The sequence below is a fragment of the Lagopus muta genome, chromosome 6 (assembly GCF_023343835.1).
Source record: "Lagopus muta isolate bLagMut1 chromosome 6, bLagMut1 primary, whole genome shotgun sequence".
NCBI lineage: Eukaryota > Metazoa > Chordata > Aves > Galliformes > Phasianidae > Lagopus > Lagopus muta.
Window position 1 is genome coordinate 43,255,474 of NC_064438.1, and position 24,389 is coordinate 43,279,862.

At 41.2% G+C, this 24,389-nt stretch overlaps 1 protein-coding gene across 7 annotated transcripts in view; it reads right to left on the reverse strand.

Moving 5' to 3' along the window:
• FOXN3 (forkhead box N3) overlaps window positions 1-24,389 on the reverse strand; it is a 202,266-nt gene that overhangs the window by 20,514 nt on the left and 157,363 nt on the right. For 6 of the 7 annotated variants that reach the window (XM_048950113.1, XM_048950112.1, XM_048950108.1 and 3 more), the window contains exon 5: window positions 6,158-6,223. The exons of the other annotated variant lie outside the window; for it this stretch is intronic. In XM_048950113.1, coding sequence (XP_048806070.1) covers window positions 6,158-6,223 — 66 coding nt within the window. The remainder of the gene's footprint in view (window positions 1-6,157; window positions 6,224-24,389) is intronic. 7 annotated transcript variants of the gene reach the window in all.

Sequence of the window (24,389 nt, forward strand, 5' to 3'; positions counted from 1 at the left end):
CAGACACACTGACGCTCCAACTCCTCACTAAATAAGGAACACGGCTTCTTGGTCAAATGTTGGCGTGAGGAAGTTAACTCAGCATTAATAAATTGTTGTAAATTAAGGAAATTAATAAGAAAAGGGTAATGGACATGTTCTTTACATCATCTGGGAAACAAGCATACTCTGTTAAACTCTCTAGCTCAAGGTAGCCAACTGTTAGAGTAGTGAGGAGAAACGAGTTTTTACTGAAGTGAACATTTCAAAGCACGAAGGTGGTATTCTGTTGGGACAGACTGGTTTCTTCTGCCTCTCCTGTCATCATGTGGCACACGTGTTTATGTCAGCCTCTCTTCCCTGAGTCATCTCATGTAGCATGGATGAAATTACTATAGGCAGGAGATACTGAATGTCTGCTAATATCTGTCAGCTTTAGGTTCTTTCTGCCAGTTCCTCCTTCCAGGACAGCATTTAGCAGAATACTTTATCTCAGGCTACAAGAACTGAAAACAGGAAATTGCTGATGATGTGTAATTGATGGGACATCAGAAATTGCCAGAAGCAAATATTATCTGCCAAATGCGTGACTTTATTCACTCCAACTCTCTTATCCCAAGCATAAATTTGATGCTGTCTCCCTAGCATGTTCTATTTTACTATTTAAGAGAATTTTTTTTTTGGAACTCAGATTCCACAATCTGCAGCCCTAACAAACTGCAAATCGAGGATGCGCCCAACCAGCTATTTACCCCAAACAAATATTTGAGCATGGAGTGAAAAGCGTGTCCTGGTAATCCTACCACATTCACACCTTAAATAAAAGCATTTAATAATAATAATCTAATCTTCAGAGCTTTTTTTTGTTTGTTTGTTTGTTTGTTTTCCCCATGAAGTAAAAAACGCCGGCCAACCATTTTGGTGATACTGGAACTGGTTAACAACAGCACTACTTATTCAGACACTGGTAGTGAAATACTTTTGTGCTCAGAAATGGAATAAAAATTAACAATCCCCCAGCCCTGAAATTCCCCAAAGCAAACAAAACATACTGCTGAATCAAAATGCAAGTAGAGAGAATGTACATCAGAACAGTAAGTTCTCTCTCCAATTTCATTTCTTCACTTTAATGACATAATATTGAAAAACCAAAAGTCAAAAAACAGAATCTGCATTAACAGAAGTTGAGGATACCATTCCCCTCAAATTGAATGGAATGGAAAGTTTCAACCCAATGAAAATGCTTTTCCAATTTTTGCTTTGTTACAGAATTGTCAGCAAAAACAGCTCTATGAAATACTTCATTGTCTATGATTTATCATTTTCTGATATAAAAAGTAAGGCTGGAAGCTGCCTCATCGGCTGTAACAAGTAATTTGTCCACAAGCTTTCAAACAGAACACAGCAGTTAACACATTTCACATACAATAAAAATGCACTGAGAAGACAGCATGTTCTATTTGATCCTATTCACAGCATTTCTGTTTGCTCTTAAGACAATTTTATATCATTTTTTCCTTCATTTCTGTAATATATATCCCACGTATCCAATCCACTTGCATTCGCTTAAAAACTGAATTTCATTCAGATACATTTTTGTTAGTATAGAAGTAGACCTTTTTTAAGAATTTCTTCTCATCCCACTGAATTTAAGGTGTACTGAATGTATTTATGCTGCATTACAGATGCTTTGAGGGAAGAAAGGTTTCCAAAACAGAGATCTTACCCTTGAAAAACCTGCCTTTTAAAAAGTGCCCAGCAAAACTCCATTCTCCTATCTTCCCAAAAATCCTTAGTAGAGCAGTTCAGTCTCTAATAAAGAACCAACTCTAAAAACAGTGCCATGAAATATCCTGAAGGCTGTCACTTTCTAGCTAATCTGGATGACTAGAAACAAACTGGAAGATAAATGCTGGGAGCTGAAGGCACTCTCCTGGAGTTTCCTGGCTTCCTCCCAAGCCCTACCTGCAAGCAGTTTACAGCTGTGTGCAGTATTAAGTTGCAGCTTGGGCAACATGTTTGCATTGGTGTGCAATTCCCAAATCATATAGCAACACGCAAAGGACTACTCCTGAATTCAAAGCTATGTCTATGATGGCTGCGTCAGGAGTGACTCACATTAATATCTTCAGTGTAATGCTTTGACCTTGGTGCGTTTCACCAGCATTACTATCAATAGGTTTTGCACAACTACCTTTCATTGGTTCTTGCAAATTGAGCAAGTTCACAACAATCCCACTGATGAAAAAAATATTGCTACTTAAAATGCCAACAGTGACTTGAACCTCAGGAAGTCCAAACACACTGCAGAACTACCGAACGCTATGCCCAGTTTCTTCATGGCAAAACACGGTTTGGCAGGACTAAACAGCATGCCAGGATGGTACAACCTTGGAGCTGAGGACAATATGCCACTGGAAGTGCCAGCTGGTAGCACTCACATGCAAGACGCTGAGAAGGTGTGAAGTACTGAGCATTTCAACAGTCATACAAAATAACATGTAGGTACTCACTAAGCGAGTAGCCACAGCGTCTACATGCAGCTTCATCACTTTTGTTTGCTATCTTTGCCCTTGGCCCTTCTGTGAGCCAGATACTCGTCAGAGAACAAAGGTCCAGCCACTGGACACAACCTGCCCACAGCAACCCAATCAAAACCGAGTCCCCTCCAGGTAAAAATTCAGCTCTCAATGCAAGTCATGTATCATGGTATGAATATTCATGTTCCACTACTAATGACATACAAAGTATTCATAACATGTGATAGCTGCTACTAAAGGAGCCAGGTGTTCCTTTTTTTTTTTTTTAACATAATCAAATAATACAAAACTTGATGAAATGCAAGGACTTCCATAAACTGAAATAAAAAATAAACATTAAAATTATGTTTCTACCTGTACCTTCTGCCAGCTGGATTGTGTTTTTCAGTGGAGCCCTGCACAAAGCTGGCTACTTGTAACTTCTGTCTTTATTTGCAATCTCTTAATTTGCAATCACTTTCGTAAGTCCATAAAGCAAAACTCCCACAAACAATAAAAAAATCCAAATAGCAGCATTTTACTCTTTTATTTTGCAATCTTTTTTTGCATGAAAATGAAAGCACAGTGTGATTGAAGCAAATGCTGAGCAATGCTTGTGCCAGCTCAGACACAGTTTCATGGATTCATATAAAAACTAAAGCGAATTTTAAAATTCCTGTGTGGCTGTCAGCAGTCTTTGAGATGTTCATAAATAATTTCAAATGGCCACTTAAAACCTAAAGCTAATTAATCAGTCTGTTACAGGGAAGGACTAGTATACGCTGGGTTTTCTAATGCCACCAAGATGGGATTTCTCTCTGACAGATCACATTAAAAGAATAAATTTTAATATGACTTTGAGTGATGGCTGTACCTAACTTTATCCCCAAAACACTTTCAGCATCCACGCCATCCAGAGAAGCATAAGTTTTTATCCTGTTGGGAAGGCAGCTTTTAATTCAAGGAGATGCCTTCAAAGTAAAAAGCCAATGTGTGCAATCACCCACAAGTTCAGACTGTGCCATGAAGACATCCATGGTTCACAAAGATGTTCTACATGTTTTCAGGACAGATGAACACCTTAATGCACTGGGCTTTTAAACATCTGGACTTGCCAAGCTGCTATGCTATGAAATTACAGGCAGGTTCTGCCTCCATCCGACCATCTTTGCTGCTGAAGTAAGTGGCACACTGGTAGTCAGACTCTCATACCCAAAAGGTATTTTCAGTCAGTTTTTAACACTCGTGGCCAAACTGCAAGCAGTGTCCCTCCCACTTTAAATCCCTTACAAGTAAGCTTGTCTTCAAAGCAGGGGGCATTCTGCAGCCCTGATGACATGAGCACATGCCTGATAGTGCAGTCTGATAGAACAAACAGAAACCCAAATCTTCGAGACACCAAACAGTGTCAACATGCTTACTACACTGATGATTCAGCTCATTTACAGACTACTGACCAGCAGAGCAGAGAATGAATTGTGATCTTCCATACAATGCTCAGGATCACTATGAAATTTTTATAGCCCACTTGCCTTTTATTTGAAAATTATTTTTAAATGTGGTATTTTCATGTAATTGTTCCTTCGTGCATGCTAGTAATTAATTTAAGTTGCCTAAGATGTTCCTAACATGGTAAAGTGGTAAAGGTAGACCTCACTGCATTTCATAGGTGGGCTTATTTACCTTCTCAAGGATGTGTTCACATACACAAGTATTTTGCTACAATTTGAAAGACCACTGAAGTTATGATCAACACTCCTTTTCTTCTAACTTCAGCCAATTCCACCCAACATTCAGAAGGATTCCTGAACTTCTGGGTAGACCCCCATGTCTTTACACCTGGCATAAAGCCACAGAAGAAGGCCTGGATATTTTGTGGCATCAAGAAGGTAGCAACATGAGTGAAGGAGCCACTTTCCTGCTTTGTCTCTGTCTCACTTTTGACACTGTGACACAACAGCCCACTGGGGAGGGGACAGGGAGGAGAGACACATCAAATTACAAAAGTCACACTTTTCTTCCTCAGAATTACCTCTACAAACTAAAACAGCAACAAATCACTTGCGAGTCCACATGTCATCTCTATGGCATGAAAGCAGCCAGGTCTCTGGATCACTTCCACACAAACAACTGTGATACTGGGAAATGTGCACATGACACAAACATCTGCAGTGTGTGCTTAGCTTATGCAGGTTACTGTGCATCAACTCTGTTCTATGGCTGCACTCAACAGTTCTCCAGCTCCTACACAAGTCTGGATTATTGTGTGTTTTCTCCGCCCTTTTCTGGGCACACAATGTTGTCTTTCTTCTTTCATCTCTCACACACTTAGTTTTTTACTCCTTTTTATCCTGTTTTATATGCCAAACTCTGTTACCCATTTTTTGCCCACAACTCTGACTTACTTAAATTTCTGACCCTCGAAAGATCGCTCATTTCATTCTCCGTTAGCCTCATCAGTACCCTCCGCTCCTTGGTAAAATCTTTCCTTTTTTCTACTTGCACATAGGGCTGGAATTGATTGTCCTTTTATGTCTCACAGCTCCTGAAAGCTTTGAGGGAGAGAAGGGCAAGGACCACCCTCTCTGGCACGGACAGGCTCTTGGTACATCACACTGTCTCTCCACAGGAGCTTCTCAACAGATATTTCTCTGGCACAGTCTCAAAGCAGGCTGACAATAGCTTTCCTCGGTTGTGCAGGAGATTCTTTGATGGTAATTGACTCTTCCCCAGGCAGAATATCAAAGTGAGAACCAAGGCTTCCCCCGGAATGTGGATTTGGTTGCATGAGCTAGAACAATAGTGAGGCTAGACAGGCTTTATAATGGCTTCTATTTTAACTTCTGCCTTGATTCTTTAGAGCTGGCTGTCACTTGGCATTACTACCGTGCTTGCTGACCAGAGATATGTTTGTTTTCTTGTACTCCCTGCTTTTGTGAAGCAATATTCTCCATGGATTCCTCTTATACCTCTACCTCAAGCTCTCTGGGACAGGATGATTCTCCCACCATGAGCACAGCCCAGGACAGCAGGGGCCAGAGCATCTTCAAGGCTCTGTTAGTATACAGCATCAAACCATCAGGTCTGGTCCCAGAACAAGAACAGTTCTACTGGCAGGAAATCAGACCTTTCCTCCCTCCCTGGAGCCTGCCTACTGCCTTGAATCAGGTAGTGCAAAAAGCAAAATAGGCAGGAAGTGTGCAAGGAAGGAGCTGAAATGGTGCCCAAGTGAATGGAAAGTATCCAGATGGCTGTGGTAACTCACTCGATGGGAGTCAAATCAAAACAAAATGAAAACAAAACCATATGCCATGCACCCTTCACTCCCTTGCTCTTTTTCTCTCTCTGCTTTCCTGGCTGTTGCCCCAGGTCTTTCCATCAGTATGGATAATAGTATGTTACTAAATTATGTGTAAGTCATGAATAACAATAACCCCTCCTTTACATTAGAGATTATGGATTACTGTTATTCATGTAACAGTGAATGTAACACGAAGCACAAAATTATACTCATGTAAGGGTCAAGGAAGTGTAAGGGTCTATAAAAGTAGTACTTCTTCATGAAATCCTTCTTTTTATCTGGTACGTTGTATACTTATAAAAGAGAGTATTAACTTTACATGTCTATGTTGCTATATGCTATAGAAATATCTACTCACAACCTGCTTGTATCTCAGGGGGAGTATTCAAAAGCATCATGGCAGTGGCAGCATCAATGTCAGGATCTGGAAAAATCAATCAATAAATACATTATTTACAACTGGGCTAATCTTTTTGCCCCCGTTGCTAAACTGTAGGTTCAATTGAATTTCTTCAGTGAGATGGTGTAAGAGCTCATTATTCAGATGCTTCTTTGATCTTACATTGTATTCACCCCCAAACTTGCATGTAATCTCCACACTGCCACTAAGCAGAGCACAGCGAGGAAAGTCACCAAACCATCCGCATGTGTGCACGACAGCACAGGTTAGCCTTTGTTAGCCTCACAGATTTGCTATTTAATTTTGTGATGAGCATTTAGATTTTATTACAAAGGATCTGTGAAAGCAGGTGCAACATCACAACTTAGAATCAACACACTGAGATGAGCAAGCAGGACAGTGGGAAAGCATATGGAAACACCTACACCTGAGCATGTAGAGAAGATGATGCTTGGTCTTTTTGATTTGCCAGAAAGGATTTCAGCCATGTTTGAGAAAAGACTGGGAACAAAACTACGTTTTAAGGAAAAGCGAAGGCAGGTCTTCATCGAAGCATCAACTTACTTGCATCCTCACCCATTGTCACTTTAATATAAGCAAAAATCATCAGCCGGCTACTGTTATTGTTAAATTGGTTTCTGAATCCATCACCAACAATCAGTTGACAGATGGTGAGTTATAGAGATAGAACAAAATATGATCCTTTTATAACTATATTCACTTGCTCCACACACAGCAGCACGGCTGCTATGGAAATGCGGGTAGCTATGACAACAGTAAACAACCCAAGAACGGCCACTGAATAAGCTGAAAAGAACATCTGCCCCAGCAAAGCGTCCCAGCTGCCCCGGGGCGCAACTCGCTAATCGCCCCGTGATGCCGTGTGACAGAGAAAGCCGCCTGTGCCACGTCCGAATAAATGAAGTGTGCAATTGAAGCAGACATAAAAACGCACACCCTTGCCGACTGCTGCCTCTGTGCTGCTAAACAGAATTAATAATGAGTACGGGTTTGTTGTTTTTATTTTTTTTCAGCTTGTCAGCGTTTATACTAAATTACGTACAAAAAAATTCAATTTACTGCTAATAGCTTCATGGCACTTTGTTTTGGCTATTATGTCAGAACATTAGTTTTCACTGTTAGAAAAATATATACTTTGTATGTCTATATATTTCAAAGCTATTTCTAGCAGAGCAGCGTGATGAGGAGTAAAGCCCTGAGAGTTATTAACAATACAAACACCACAGGGAAGATTTTAACCATTAAGAATATGAGGGCATTTTTTATTAGGTTAAGTATGTACTATTTTTCCATGAAAATGCAGATGGAAATACAATTGTAATATGAATACTTTATTATTTAATTGCTAAAGCAGTAAACATCAACAATGTAGTAAGCAGAGAACTGAAGTCAGAGTAGCAGAAGAATAAATCAGTATAAAAGGCCCACGTACTGAAAAGCAGATGCCTGTCCGTGTCCTGGGCAGATGAGCACATCCTTTTCCAAAAGCCACCAGCAGACTTCTCAGAAAAGCAGCTTTACCAACTTATGTCCATTTTCAACTCTGAAGATACATCAAAAGCAGTACTCCTGCTGCAAGCATCTATGCTGAAAATGCCACTCCCAAACAGTATAACTTCCTGAGTGTGCCATGTTGCAGCACCAGGTCCAGACACCACACAGACCATACAGCAAGAGTTTCCCTTTAGTCAAACTAAAGAGGGATAATCTACCTAAATAAAAAAGAAAAAGGGGGAAAGAAAAAGGAAAACAAAGAAGCCCAAGAAAGTAAAGTCAACTAAAGAAACTAAACCAGAATTCTTCCACCTCTTACATACCATAAAATCAGAAGATTGTTAGAAGTTGTATCTACTGTATCATAATTTGCGTAGCTCACTTCAACATCTGCTTACAGGCTGTTCCTAAATTGCATTTTCTTGCTTTACTTTAAATGAAGTCCTACTACTGTGTACCACTGTAGCATAGTATTATTTTTGCTGTTGAAAGAATTAAAGGACACAACCAGAAAAAAACACATTTCCTACTGTATTTGGCTTTTGTTTGGGTAACAAACTCGGAGTTCTGATATAAAAGAATCATAGAAAGATGCAACTAGTTTATCTCGACAGGTGTATTCTTAGCATTCAGACCACTGATGGCACAACCATGGTTTTGTAATGACTTCATGACTAATATAAGCTGTTTACAACACTCCATTGCATCCAGAGCAGCTGTTTTCCGAAGCACAACCATGATTCAAGTACACCCACACCTGCCATGGTGCCTCGCTCTGTTTATATGGGTATGCTCTTGAGGAAAGCAGACAGCTATTTCATAAAGCCACTCGGAGGCTTTAGGTAAGATGGCTTGGAGAAAAGTACTAAGGAGGCACTAGCAGGATGAAAGACAACATGGTTTGGGGCATCTTTCTTCAGATGAAGAGAAACAAGAGACTGGTTGCACAGGAGGCCTTAGGCAGATCACAGAACTAACATGTAACATTTGCTCAAGGAAGAAACCTGCGTGGTACCTGTGTGGCACCAGCTGAAGACAAGGCTGAGGCCAAAGACAAGGACTGTGGTTGAAGATAAAGGCTGAGGCCAGCCATAGCATCCCGCAGCAACAGACCAAAGAGGTGCAGAAGTAGTGTTTGAGGGTACTACAGAAGGCCAGATCATTATTACCCTGGGTTACGCTTCTAATTCAGAGGTGCAGTTTTGAGAAGGATGTCAAGAAGAGTGAAGACATAATCAGGAGCAGCAGCATGGAAGGAAGGTGAAAGTATTTCCTCAACCTGTGGCTTCACCTCAGACTCCTGCTTCTTGTCAGTGCCCCCATGATGACACTGCCTTCCCATCAGATGGCATCTTCATGAAGTCTCTTCCACACAGATCCTTCCACACCCAGCAACCAGGCCAGACCTTGTGTGGCAACGTGACTGGCACAGTGACAAGCATTTCTCCTACCCACCTGTCCCCATTTCTGAAGCTTATGGATTTCAAAGCTGACATCTCTACCCCACCTGAAGTGTTTGTGATCATCACTAAGGCTTTTGAAGTTATTAACAGTGGGTGGTTAGTGAAAAATGATTGCAGGAACATCTTTCCCTAGGAAACCAGGTTAAAAATAACCACATTCAAATTTTTGGAGCTAAGAAATTTAGATAAATATTTTAATGGATGCACTTCGGTTTCTTTCTGCTAATTAAAATAAGTGGAGAGTTGACTCAGTACACAAACCGCGCTTTCATTTTTTGCTAGAGGAAAATAGAAGGGGCCCAACTTTCCCAGTGAAACAGGAAAGTAAGGAACAAAGAAGAGTGGGATGTTTGACAAAGAAGGAAGAATTCTCTCACATCATACAGTGACAAAAAGATAGTGACAAAAAATTGCCAGCAGCCACATCCTCCCTAACAGATAACGGCTGTCTATTTACTCAGCACTTCACACTGCAACCTGAGGTTTAACTGCTTGGTCCTCTACCCACCAAGTGCCATTTGTAGATTATCACAAAGGACCTGGGAAAACCTTAAACACTTAGGCGAACTCATGAAACACAAAAGCATACATCTCAAAGCCAACATGGTGGAGGAACACCAATACCACTGTAGTATCTCCATCACCAGTGGAAGCTTAGTACTATTTTTGCTTGCAGTGCTTTCAAAGAGAAAACTTCCTTTGAGGAAGACAACATCAAAAAAAGGGTAATCACCAACCTCATACCAAGTCTGTTTGCTGCATTTCAGATTCAAGGCCCTATTCAGCAAAGTGTTGAAAAGTGAACACCAAACTTGTAAACAGCATGCTGTTCTTTTACTGAGGAACTAACCTGAAATTTATCACTTTGTGAAATTATGATTAAGTGAATATTTTCAAGACGTGTTCTGAGCCAAATTTCACTACGTATTACCTAACAAGACTAGAATTCATTCTGGATAGCCATGTAAAGTGGCAAATGAGGAGGCATGAGATACTTTGGCATGAGGTTATATACAAGCATTCAGCGATACACAGGATAGCCCTTTAAACTCTTCACAATTGGCAAAAAGTAATTAAAAACAAATAGGGTATCAAAGAAAGCAGGATGTGACAGCTAATCATTTACGTTTACAGCTCTGGTTTGAGCCCATTTTACAGAAAGAGGAAGTGTTTTATAATAATGATTTCCATTATTTTGGTATTATTTCAAGCTTTTATCTGATTTCATTGAATCCTTCAAATCCAGCCCCTTCCAATTAAGCCATAACAAATATTAGAGCAACACAGTCCCTCCTGATTTTGCTACAGGGCATTTACTTCTACAGCTACACTACATGGTTTTAAAGAAAATAGTCATTTAGGCAGTTCAAACTAACCATGGCCTGAATTTTCAAGCACAGATGCCTACAGAGAAGCACTTAAGATGCATTTTTAGGTACTACTAAAATGTTACTGCCAACTGACGTAAAAAATGCCATTAGTAAACAAACTGCACCATCTGTACACCACAACCATGTCCATGCTATCTCATCAGGAAGGAATTTATAAGATCTTCTTTTAATTTAAAGTTACTTCATCTAAACCAGAACTATTTTTGTATAGAATTTTACTTCACCATTCCGTGTTCTTGCTTGCAACCCCATCTGCTTCTGCATCAGCATCCTCTTCTGTCTTTCTCCATTCAAATCCACTACTCTAGCTGGGATGCACAATACTTACTGCCACTCTATTCAGAAGATAAAAGTCTCATTTATTCCTTTTCTATGGGATCAGACTCTATATTTCCTGCCTCAACTCTTAGCAAAGTCCACTCCTATATCTTTTCTAATGGTCTGATTCTTTGATATTTTTAGTTTTCACCAGCAGGAAAATGTTGCAAAAGCAGTGCTGCCTCCCACCTTTTGCTTCAGGCTTATTAAACTGCAAAAGAACAAATAACAGCTTGTCTCTATTTAACTTGCCTGTTAATAGATGCTCCTATTCCTTTTCCAGATAGTTAAACTTGGTATGAGTCAGTCTAGGTCAAAGACGTGAAGAATAACTAATAGTGTGAAGGCTTCTTTATATTTATTTTTTCTTTTGCCTAATGACGAAGTATGACTGTAGTTATTTGAATATAGCTGCAATATGCAAGACAGAAAAAGATACCTTAACTGTAAATACTGTAACTTGGTAAAACTCCTTGGTGTAGAATGTGACTGAGTCATCTTCTGAAATATTTAAATAAGGTTGAGTAAAGCTCTTAAAACAACTGAAGTACTCGTACTAGTGTACTGTAAACCAAGAGAAACCAGAACCAAGATCTTGGGAAGAAGCATAAAATTACATTTGTATAATATTATATTCACATATCAGTGCATGATTAGACCAAGTATAGGAATTTTGAAAGCTTACTATAGAGGCAAGGAGAAAGTTACTTCACTAGAAATACGAAACAGGTATAGTGGTACTTCCTCTCCTTTGAGAGGAGCTAGTATGAGACACAGAAATAGGAAGGTACGGGTCTAAATGAATCATTAATTTTTCCTCTTTTTAAGTTCACTTCTGGCACCGCTAAGTACTGCACGAAGGAATCTGAGAAAACAGATAAAGTCAAACTTTAAACGATACAAAGCATTTGAAACAAAACCCTTCTTCCTGCTCCTCTGCTTTATTAAATTTTTATCATCACAGATGTGGACATACAATTTCCGTTTTCTAACAATATCATTTTATCAGCTGAAAAGCTGTGTAAACAAGCAGCTATGACATACATTCCTGTTAAAAATATTAGTTTCAATAAAAAGAAGGGTAAAAGAAAGAGTTAAGGTCTTACACAAGCCCGAATTCACAGGAAGGTTCATCTATCACTTGGAAAGCTGTATGAATCCAAAACATAACATCATAACTTTTCATCTCAGCAGTAAAGATTAAGATCAATTAACTGTTAAAAGAAAGACTAACAACTCTGATACATATTTTACCAGTGCAAGATAAAAATCTTGCAGAGACAGATGACTAAAGAGGTATCAGATATACATCTTCTATATAAAAATGGCACACAATAATACGTTCTCTGCTGAAAAACAGGGGAGATGTTTGCTTTCTTTTTATTTAACTTTAAAATAATTTTTCCTTCTGCTGTGCATTACTCGCCAGCTTCTTTTTGTATATTTCTAAGGATGTGAAAGTAAAATTTACCCATTGTAAAGGCAACAGCAGTCTTATTTGACTCTATCCGGCCTGTGCAGCTCGTGGTACTAAACAGAAAGCATCGGATGGAGACAGCACTAGCCATGAGCCTAGTACAGCAGAGAGAAGGGAAACAATTTGCTGTTCCATCATGTACTTACCTGATTTGTGATCAGGAATTTCAACCATCTTCTTAACTGACTGCTGCAGCATCAGCTTCTATAGTGGAACATGGGATTATGAGGGCTTTAACTCCTCACAGCCATGCAGTTTACGCACACATTCTTTTCATCAAAGGAGACACACACACTCCCAGTTATACATATACATATTACCTCTAAATGGGACATCAAGGTCACAGTGCTCAAGCCTTCATAAGGTTTCTGCTGCTAACAATGATTTTTCCTTCCAGTAAAAGCTGGAGGACAGATGGCAGAAAGAAGCCCTCTATAAAACTCAGGCCATTTAAGACCAAATAAACCATACCTTATTGTGCCAGACAAGTGTTTCTTTTAAGCACCCATTTCCCTCTCATGCTATGTCAAAATACAATTGTGTCTACCTCAGACCAGCCACAGACCTTGAGAATTGCACATGCCTTCAAGACCAGCAAGCACAGAGTATGCTGGAGGGAAAAGAATTGCCATTTCTTGCACAGCTTGAGTGGCCCCTGGGGAAATGCTTGCACTTCCCCTTCTTTCAGTCAACAGCAGGAAAAGGTAGCTGCTATGAACTTCACTGCAAGGCATGACTTCAGGAGGGCTTCACCCCAGCAACACACCTACTGGAATCACAATGGCACAACCTCCAGTATGACAGCAGAAGGTTGGGAAAGGGAAAGATAAAAATTCCACATGGGATTCAGGATTCAGCGAGCAAAATGTCATATGAACACACACACGAAGAAAGCAAGAAAGGCATTTCAGCGATCTGAAAGAAAAAAAAATGCTACTAATAATGAGGAAAGGAATCAGGCATATGACACTGTTAGGGAAAGGGCTGAATGGATTATAACTAGCAAGCCAAATGCATCAAAAACAACAGAAAAAAGGTGAGCAAAAACCCAGTAGCTAAAATAGCTATGTGCTAATAAAGCAGGCAGACTGACATAATAAAAGAGGATCTCCAGGTACTATTGTTATTACAGGAAAATTCACAAACAGAGTGGAATAGCAATTACTATTGAAACAGGTGTCAAAAGGTCTGTGCTTTTCAAGGAAAAGGAATGCAGGTTTTATATGGTAGGATACTGTCATGCAATAATGAAATAGCAGACTTCTGAAATAAAGAAAAGAGAAGAAAATGGAAAATGTTTAGATTAAAATCATGCTGTGAAAAGACAGTAAAAGAAGTATTCTAAAACAGTGACACTGCATCTGCTCTCGAGTTCTTGATGCAGATGTGGATAGAGCTCTGCATCATTAAAGAAATGGGAATTATGTCAAGACAAGAGACTAACTTTGCAGTATGGAATAGAGAACAAATGTTATTAGCAATGGAAAGGCCAGTTATTCCTGGATGTGACAGCTGACAAGTTTCTTTATCCACGTTGCTGAATGAACAAGAATAGATTCTTTTCTGTTCTTTTTTCTTAGGTAATGAGGACAACTTTGGAACAAGGGACCACAAATTGATTCCACTTAGAAAGTGGGAAGAATAACAGCAAGACTAATTTTGCTTTAGATCTATGATTTCAAAGGACAAAGTTTTGATGAACAGAACAGTTTCTCTGGAAACTCTGTAAGACACAGTGGCTAAGGAATCTTAAACTTCAACATGGTGGAGATCTGCATTTCTGTAGGTCAGTGGGCAAAGACCCAAACCTGTACACCGAGAAAAGCTGGAAAGATTCACTTATTCATTCACAAGAAAAAGCCAGGCAGCTGACAGACTTGGAAGCCTATTTCAGGGGCGTAAACGGAGAGCTCAGCTCTCCATTCACACAAAGTCATGCAACTACCAGGATGATGTCTGACATTCCCAAGACCAGACCCTGCACGTACATAATGACAAAGCCAACTTGCAAAGTGCTGACTGGCAGAACACACAGCACTCAGGCCTATCAGCATCCAGTGCACAATGAGCCCCACGCTGCTGAATTGTGGTGCGATCATAGAATCATAGAATGGCCAGGTTGAAAAGGCCCACAATGATCATCTAGTTTGAACCCTTCCTGCTATTTGCAGCATCACCAACCATCAGACCAGGCTGCCCAGAGCCACATCCAGCCTGGCCTTCAATGCCTCCAGGGATGGTGCATCTACAATCTCCTTGGGCTACTTGTTCCAGTGTGTTACCATCTTCTGTGTGAAAAACTTCCTCCTAATATCTAACCTAAACCTCCCCTGTCTTCGTTTAAGACCATTCCCCCTTGTCCTATCACTATCCACCCTTGTAAGCAGTTGTACCCCTCTTGTTTATGCACTCCCTTCAGTATTTGGAAGGCCACAATGAGGTCTCCCTGGAGCCTTCTCTTCTCCACGGAATGCCTAAACCTAGATGGCTATCTGCACCTGACGGAGAGCAGTGACAAAAGTGGAGCCTCACATCTGAAAGACAAAGCAATCTTGCCAGCTTGCAGTGGTGATGCAAGCTCAGAGCTATCATATACAGCCAGTCTAAGCTCCGTGGCAGCTGCCTTAGGCATCTAAGCATGACATCTGGTACAATGAAGAAGAGTAGGCCTCTGGCAACTTCCAGTCACAGCACCTCAACTGTGACACGCTGAAGGAAAGCCAGCGAGCAAGCTGTGTGAGATCTGGCTTGCAGGCAATCTCACCTCTCTTACTGTGCACTTATTTCTGCAAATAAACTTCTGCTCGGACTCTTGCCTTCTTTCTTCTGCTTTCCTTTGCAGGGCAATGGAGCAGGTACAAGTAGAATGTGCTGTCAGCAGGACCAGCCTTGTACGCAGGGAACATGGGGAATCAGGTGAGGCTCAATGCCTTGCAGGTTATCTAAATCTGTGCAGAGGGGCTTCTTCAAGAATCCAGGAAAGGCAAGGAAAGTTTGCTGCAAGCCTGGGAGCTCCCTCCCAGGTGTACGCTGTGTAGTCTTGGATTACATGGTGTGGATGTAGCAGAGCAATCAGAACTGCCACCAAAAGTATGTTTTTAAAAAGCCCATAATGATAAGTATAACCAAAAAACAGGTATAGGCAGGTGGCACGCAGTCTGCCTGAGCTCAGCTCCATACTACACAGTCACGAACCCAGCACAGGCTTGCCCTCTAGCTCTAGATTATGTCTCTTCTTTCCAGAGAGAAAGAGAGGATAAATGGAGGTTAGCTAGTATTAATTCTTGAGAAGCATCACACCGTAGATCACCATAGATCACTTTCTGTTTGTAGAATTATGTTCAGGAAAAACATACTATAAATAGAGCAAATAAAAGCCAGTACCGTTCTGTTCTTCCTCAGATTATGACCAGTGAGCAGCCACTAGTGTGAATCAATCGACAAACAAATACACCAAATTACTAGTTTTAGAAAACAAGTATTAAACACATGGGAAACCCCGCTGGGGTAACTCTTTCTCCGTGGTGAATCTTCCTACGTGGACTCCCAGTAAAGACCAAGAGGACTAGACATGAGCTTACCCAACCACACTGAAGCAGATTAAAGCCTATTTTCCATTAGAGCGTTTGCCAATCAATATTTTGCATTGCTGTCAGTCAGCCCCAGTCTGTACATGCAGATGCTGAAGACCTGCAGAGGTCCCTGCATGATGCTGAGCGCTCTCAGTGGGCAGCAATGTTTAGCATGGCTACTACAGGCTGCCCTCTGCTCCTCAGAAGCAGATCAATGGAAGTCCCAGAGCATCGCCATCCTCCAAAAGAACTGCTTGCACCCTTCCTGCAATGCTTCTACAACTCTTCATTTTGAAATATAGAAGAGCAGGAATCCAATATTTAGGATCTCCCAATGTTTTAGGCTGGAGACAGTGACCCAAGTGGGCTGAGGGAAGAACCGCAGACCAAAAGGAACACAATGCAGGAAGCAACGTAACTTTTGAAGAATTATTATCATGAAACAGGAAAACAAAGATAGCCTCTGAAGATCTTGACATTCCCACTGTTGCGATATGATGTGACATAACCAGCAAATTAGTATAATTACTGTCTGACTACGACAATTAACATTCTGAGACCACATTAGCCTTTTTTTTTTAAAGCTCCTATTGAAAGCAACACATTGAACGTAGGTTGGCTGAACACTGAAGAGACTGAAGAGCGAAATCAGTCAGTCTTAGGTAAGGGTTTTAACAGTATACACTATAATAGAATTTAAAACAACTGCAACATATTTTGTTTAGACCAATCATTACCGCTTAGTTTTTAGGGTTTTTTGTTTCTTACTTCAGTACTTCGTAGAAGAGATTTTGTAGAAGCATTTAAAACCTGAAAAACTATACGCTTGCTTCTGCTTATGTTCTTCTTGAATTCAGTTATCAGTCATCTCATATCTTCTAGAAAAGAACAAATACCATTTGTGCTCTCCAGTATCAAACATGTAAGTTGAATATCAGCTTTGCTGGATCTTCTTTTTTTTTACTTAAACGTTTCAAAACGAAAGGAGATATGAAATGTCACGAACCAAAATGTGGTGAGAGCAGAATTCACTTGAGTCACCAGAGAGAGACCGAAGGCAAGACTCTGCAGTTAAGTCTCATTTTATAGTCCTTAAGGATATTTCCAACCAGCCAAACTGCTATCAAGGAGCTCCTTTTTAGTTGAAAGAAACAACATTCTCTTTATTATTACTACTAATAAATAACAATAAATAAAAAAACATAATTTTATTATATTATTACCCATCACCTTTTTTAATCAAAACCAAAGAAGGAGAGGCACAGGAGCCTACCTCTGATTTGCTCTGAGCGGCCATGCTCAAACTGCCGCTGCCTGAGAGGCAAAGATGGAGGATAAGCAGTAACAACAACAAATCCTTTCAAATCTTCAACTGAAAGGCATAAAGTAACTACTTCACAAAACGGGGAGCAGTGAATGGAGAACTGAACTGACCACACATACTGTCTCTACCTGGAAGAAATTGCTGGATGTTTAAAAAAACACCTGGAATGAAGCTTTATCCAGATAGTAGTGAGAACTGTGGCTGTAATCCAGGAAGGTGCTCAGATGTGTACACAAGCCAAGAAGGAGCAGTCCCTATGGAAGAGGACTGCAGTACCAGCATCCTGCAGGGCTGAACCTGGGACTGAAGCAGCTGGACAGCTTAACTACAGCTCAGGACAGTTTTGTAAAGTATTAGTGCTTCATTAACAAGAATCACAAGTGTGTTTTGCACCACTCTCATGAGAATACAGCAAGGCTGGAGAGGAAACAGCCAATTAAATAATCCTAGGTCTCGTTTCCTCCACAGCTGTACCATGCAGTTCTGAACAGGCTGGAGGGATGGCGGATGCTCCAGCATGGTGGGTGAAACGATGAAAGCTGCTACAGAGACAGGTTGCTGTTAGCAAATATGAAGGCTTCTTGTCAACATTACTCTCGTAACTAAATAAGAAAATGCCCCATCTTTCAGTGAGACATGGTTAAACGATTTCAGCCATGAATTTCTGTAACGCCAGTCAGTACAGCACACAAGTACCTCTTGTTAAAGAGTCCGTAATGTACATACACGTAAGCAGTTCATACCAACACTGACAGAACAAATTTACTAGCATGATCTGTGTGTTTGTGAGAGCAAAGCACCATCTGTCTGAGCAACAAATCCTACTTAAATTTGGCGATTATATTCATTACATCAAAAGAAAACTGAGATAACTGTCATCTTGCCACAATCCTTATCTCTATCTCTCTTAACACCAACCAATACTGATCACCTGCACTCTCAAGGGAGAGCGGCATGGACTAGCAACCACTCTAAGAGGTCCTTTTGACTCTTCCACAGTCGGAAGATGAAAATTTTCTGTGCACACCAGTGTCTCATAGATGACCGCCCTCCCAACTCTTCAGCTTCCTATTTCTCCTCTTTCTGTGTCCAGTAGGGGGTAGAAAACTCTCAAAGTAGGAGGTGGACCTCAAAAAAGAATCAATTCAAAAAGAAAAAAGCTTCCATTTAGTTTTCATTCTAACAGATTCAAACAGTTTTCATTGTAACAGATGCAAACATCTGTCTTGCATACAGATTCAAGAATAGAACTGAAAATCTCACGGGGATTCTCTTCTCTTCCTTGCACTAGCACAGACCTGATGCCTGGTTTAAAAGCCATCATTCATAAATCTACTGCAATATTTCATCTGGTACAAGAAACAAGCACTGAATGCATGCATTACAGTCCTTGTAGAGCCTTAGTTACAAAAAGTCATTAATAATCCTCACATTGGTAACAAACTAATGAAATACTTTATGGAAAAACTATCAGTGAAATTCTGGGAAAATTAGATACCTGGCAGCTATGGGACTCTACAGTGTAAGAAACCAAGTGCCAGATTTTACCAAGTGCTGGTGTTATAACAGAAAACAGCATTATGCCTTAAGATGGCTGAAGACAAGTTGTATTTCTCCTTTGTTTCAAGAGATCAACCAGTGTCAGATTAAACAGCACCACTGCTGGACCTGATGTCAGCTGGAAGGGCCTCCCTTCACAAGATGCACCTAAGCAGCTGCCTTCATTTCAGTTTCAGGGCAAAATACTGGGAAACACATTTGAGGTTTGTTTTCATGCCATTACTGGTTATTTATCAGAAGTATGATGATGCATTTACAATGTTACAAAGAGTTAATTTATAAAGTTAGTTATAGAAGTAGGAACACTTCCTTTCCAACTCCTTATTATCAGCCAGCAACATCAAATCTCATCTGGCCCTTGAACATGATAATGTAACACAGCTTGCTGAGGCTTTTTAATGATGCGACTGCTTTGAGATTGCTAGAAAGGATGCTGATGAGTATTAACTATGATTTGTGTCATTTTATATCTCAGGATAATCCTACAGTCCTAGCATTACAATAGCAGAGTGCCTCTCAAGAATTTAAACACAGAAGTTCTCTTTTCTTTCCAAACTTTCAGCTTGAGTAGTTCAAGGGTATATGGGTGCATCAAAAACAAATCAAAACAAAACAAAAACCAAATGCACCCAAATGGTACTGGAAAAATGAGCAAAAGGTGGGAAAAGAGATTTTGAAGCAAAGCTCCTGGTAACACTGTGGCTGAGCTTTTATGGCCCTCAAAGATAAGGCGACAACTGAATATAATTGCTGAAGGAGGTCACAGCTCTCCAGGAGCAGAACTGCAGGAAACCTAGGAAGGCTGTGACCAGGCTTTTCCAGGCTGGAAAGCTAAGCAGATACAGAAGCAGGTATAGAAGCTCTATAAATGAAAGCATGAAATTTTCTTTAAAATCAGCAGAAGGGTTCTGTGTTAGTAGCAAATTTTTAGATGTATAAACCATATAAGGGTTTATATTCCAGAGCAGCAGGGAGGATGCAAGTCCACTATCACAGATGGATGGCAGCAGATACCTCTTGCTGGCACAAACAAATGGGCAGAGCAGCAGGTCTGCTGCAGAATGGATATTGCTGTGTGCCTGCTCTGTCCTCTCCACCACTCGCCTTTGTCACCTACCCACAGAAACCTGAATTTCTTGTGCCCATCTGAAGGACTGGAAGCTGTGTGCCGCAATGGCCTTTGCCATCACTGCCAGGTGATCCAATGCAAAGACTTTACATGGCTGCAGTGCTACCTGCTGACCCTGCACGGACATTCAGTCTTCCCTAATTTGGCACTTTCTCACATGTTCTTGGCATACGAAATTTCATCTTGCTCTATGAATCCAGCTAAGGAAGAACAGCTGACTGTAATCACCTCTGAATTTTAGAGGCTGGCAGGACGATTTTCCCTTTAGATACCCTGAATGTATCGACAGCTCCCTCGTGAGGGACTTACCCCTCTTTGCCCAACAGAATACAACTGACAACAAGATGTTAGTCAAAAGCCTGTGTAATTCTTAAGTATCATCCCTCTCCAGTTCTCCTGTTTCTCTGTGTCACCTATCAGTTTCCCAACACTTTTTCTTTCTCCTGCATGGTGCTCACTGCCATGGCAGCACGCTTCCTCACTACCACACCTGTGCTCCAGTCACAGCCCTCTCCAGTTCCCCAAAGGCAGGGACTGGAGGCCAGACCTATGAGGTGGTGTTCCAACAAGCCGGGGCTGGAGCTGAGGGGGGGTTAGAAACCAGCTCCTCTCAGACAACGAGAGCCCAACTGAAATCCAATGCTGCAATAAGTAGGTCAGCTTGTTCCTATAAAAGCAATGGGTTTAGCGTTGACCGTGCCTGCCAGCGGGAGGAGGAAACAACTGCGGTTTCCCTGTTCCCTGTGTTCAGCCCCTTTGGCACCATAGCCCTCCTCCTCCTCCTCCTCCTCCTCTTGCTCCTGCCCGGCTCAGCGAACCTTGGCCGTGTGACTGCTGCACAGGGCTGCGGCTGCACGTGAGAGCTGCAGCTTGCTCCAAGAAAACAAACACCATCGCTAGGCAATTGGCATGGCATTGGTAGCAACAAACAAAACTCGGTGCAATGAGGATCCAGGGCTCTGGTTTTACCAACAGGTTCAACAGGTTTTGAATATGAAGTCACTTTGAGCTTTATTAGTGCCTGGAAGGAGAATGCTGCACAGACCTGGTTAGCTGGGGTTTCACCTCTGTCCTTGCTCACCGTTTCAGAGCTGTGCAGCGCCTTGCCTCCCCCACTGCCTGCCTGGCCCTTCCTGCTGCACAGCGCCCAGCACCCTTCCCTTTCCTTGCATGGCTCCCACTTGCACAACGACAGCGGCACCAAGACATTGGGCACAGACCTCACCCCCAGAACCAGAACTGAACCGCCCCAAGTAAACTGTGGCTGCACTGAGATGGCTGCTACCCCAGGGGACAGCCCCCAGACAGACAAGGGGTGCTGCATCCCAACAGTGCTGCAGCTGATGCACAAAGACTGTTCCCATGGGGGGAGGGTAACCTTGCAAGGGGCTCCAGGATATCTTAATAAAGGCTCTGATCTACCCTTAGCATTTCTTTAAATAGAACACTCAATGGAGTTCATTACATATAGCACAAGAGACAAGAAAGTTCATTCAATTATATTTTTCTCTCAATGAAAAGGACTGTGATGATGCCCCTGCAAACGCTTCTCTGTGAACGGGACCAGCATGGCACTGGGCAGACTGGTGGAGCACAGCATGATGCCAACCATCATCCACTGCTCCTGTGAGCTGCTCTGGGCCATCAGCATTGTCAATATCCATTGGTCCATTCTAGTCTGAGATGCTACACAATTGCAGCAGAACACATAAGCTGACTGTAATCAAAAGCTTTACAGTCTGCTAAACTTGCTTTAAATAATGCATAAATACCAAAAAAGACACACTGTACTCCTCATCAATTTTCATGCCAACTTGGTTCTCTGTTTATTGCATTTTCTGTTTATAGCAGAAAGGCTTTAAACCACAGAATAAATAATACTATTTTCCACTCCATTTTAGCTCTATTCCAGAAACACAGACTACATTTAATTACTGTTTTGGTAGCGTCCACCTACGCTATGAGCTGTGCTCACATGAATCAACTGGTACGTCTGCATTCAAAGCACAGAAGAGGTTAACAAAACGAGGGCACTTCTATCAGCCCCTCCTTCCACTCCCCTGCATTTCATCACACTGAAAGGGTTTAAAAGTAAAAAATTCCTTCCACATCATATAATCCTGGCGTCTGCTGCGCAGCAAATCAAGCTCGCTCATTTCACTGTGTTATTCCCAAAAGTAGCTGTACAGATTTGGGTCTAGAACTCCATTTTCCATTCCCCGAAGTTTCTGAATACCCGCTTTTCCTATTTAGGCACATCAGAAAAAAGCAGTAAACACAGCTAGTAAATACAAAGCAATCTCCTCTGCCTAAGTGCAATTCTGACTGCATTACTTAAGAAATATAATTTCCTGAGGCTTTTTACTACCTTGCTTTACAATACACACGATATGGTATCAATCTACCAACTCCTTTCTGCTGCCCCTTTCTCAGCGGCTCTCAGCCACCCCTGGCATTACTCAGTTCAAACACTAAGCCATTACTGAGATTAAGCCGCAGAAGGAATGCAGTCTGGAGAGTGAGTAGGTCACTGTGGTCATGTTTATTATTTAATAACAGAGGGAATAATTCATATCACAGCAACAATTCTCTGTGACTCCATTTATCATCTTCAAAAAGAAGTACATCAGACCCAGGCAGGGACAGAGCTGTTCTGTCCCCCTGCACTCCCCACTGAGCCCTGGGCCCATACCCGAGGTTGGACTCCTGAGCAACACACATGGGAATGGCCCTTCTTCCCATGCCCACAAAACTGCGTCAGCAAAACCCTGGAAGCAGCAAAGCCTCACATTAAACTCCCCAGTTCTGTGCAGACACTGGGGTTTCAGGCAAGGTGTTTCATTCTCCCCTGTAAATGGATGAAGTTTAATCTCTCTCCACTGCACGGTCTCCCTGCCTTGAGGAGTTAGCCTGCAAGCTTTTAGAGGCAAAGACTCTCCTACTACACACGTCTTGGTTGGCAATAATTGCTGTGTTTGTCCCAGAGCGTACTGTTTCTCAGGGTTTTAATGTGACTGAATAAGAAACTTCATGTCCTCACTGACAACTTTCTCAGAATCATCCCTGCCACACAGGGCAGTGTCTCAGTCATTAAGCTAAGACAGCCATTGATTTTCTCCTCTAACATGCCACTCTTCTCACTTGCAATTTGTTACACAGGATTTTCAATACATATTGGAGCTGCAACAAAACAAACAAGAAGAAAAAGGAAGAGATGACAATAAACTTAAAACTTTATTCCAAGAATTCCCCGATTCCTAGAGGCCACACAGAAGAGGTATTTTATTTTCAGCTTGCATTTTCCAAAATGCCTTTACACTGCAGCTTCAACAATTGATGAACTACTAGCTGTGTTCCCAAATCCTTACAAGGGGGCCAAGGTTTTTGCCTTTTTGTTTGGCTAATCTTTTCACATCTATTTGCCTTGCTGCCACGACAACTAAACAGCAAATAAGTGATTTGGGTTCATTCAACAGATTCCAAACTGGGAGTCTGACTACTTTGTTTGCTTTAGGGCAAAAGGAGGAAGCAAACAGCAGCTTTGTAAGTGAAGTTGCTGATATTCTTCTCCCAATTATGGCTGTGAAAAGATATAGAAATGCAAAGTACTCTTTACAAACAGAGTCAGTTCATGCTAATCCAACTTGTTTAAATTCATTTTAATTTGATTCTGTCTCTAAAAGTGGTTTAACTTTGATACTTACTATGCTTTTTTTTTGCATTTAGACAGAATGTTTTCAGCCCAGCAGGACAAAATAACGTTAATAAGCTCCATTTCATTTTGAGTATTTGCTTAGAAGAAGGGTGGAGGCTCAGAACCAACAAAACCTGAGGCCATACCCAGCTCTATGAGTGTGCAATCGCATTTTCTGATCAGTATCATCTGACCACTTCCCAGTACCAATTCTGTTTAATACTTTTAAGATTTTTCTCACTAAGGTGGACAAGAATGAGCTACATTAAAAGATGTTAAAAAATCCCACAAGGATGTAATGCCTGTGCAGTAATTCTGCAGAGTATCTGGAACAGGAGTCAGGTCTGGCATATGGCATCTCAGCTACAGTTTGAAGGAGGTATGGTTTGTTCTGCTTTGAAGCACGCCTTTACTATTCTGTGACTTCATGGTCATAATTTGGAGACTTATCAATTAAAAAAAATACAGAAAAGAACCAACCAGAGTCAATGTATTCTCTAATAAAATTAACATATTTTGAAACTTTCCGAGTTCATTCAGTTTCTTCCCAGCCTGGTCTGGCAACTAAAAGAGCATAATACCCATCATGGCAAAAGGCCAGAGCAGTACCACAGCAAGGAATCTCCTTTCTTCAAAAGTCCACAAAGATCTCAAGAACAGAATATGGCAATTTTTAACACAACTTAAAAAAAGAACAACCACAAATGATTCTTGTATCTTCACCCAAAAGGGAGCCATCTACTTTGC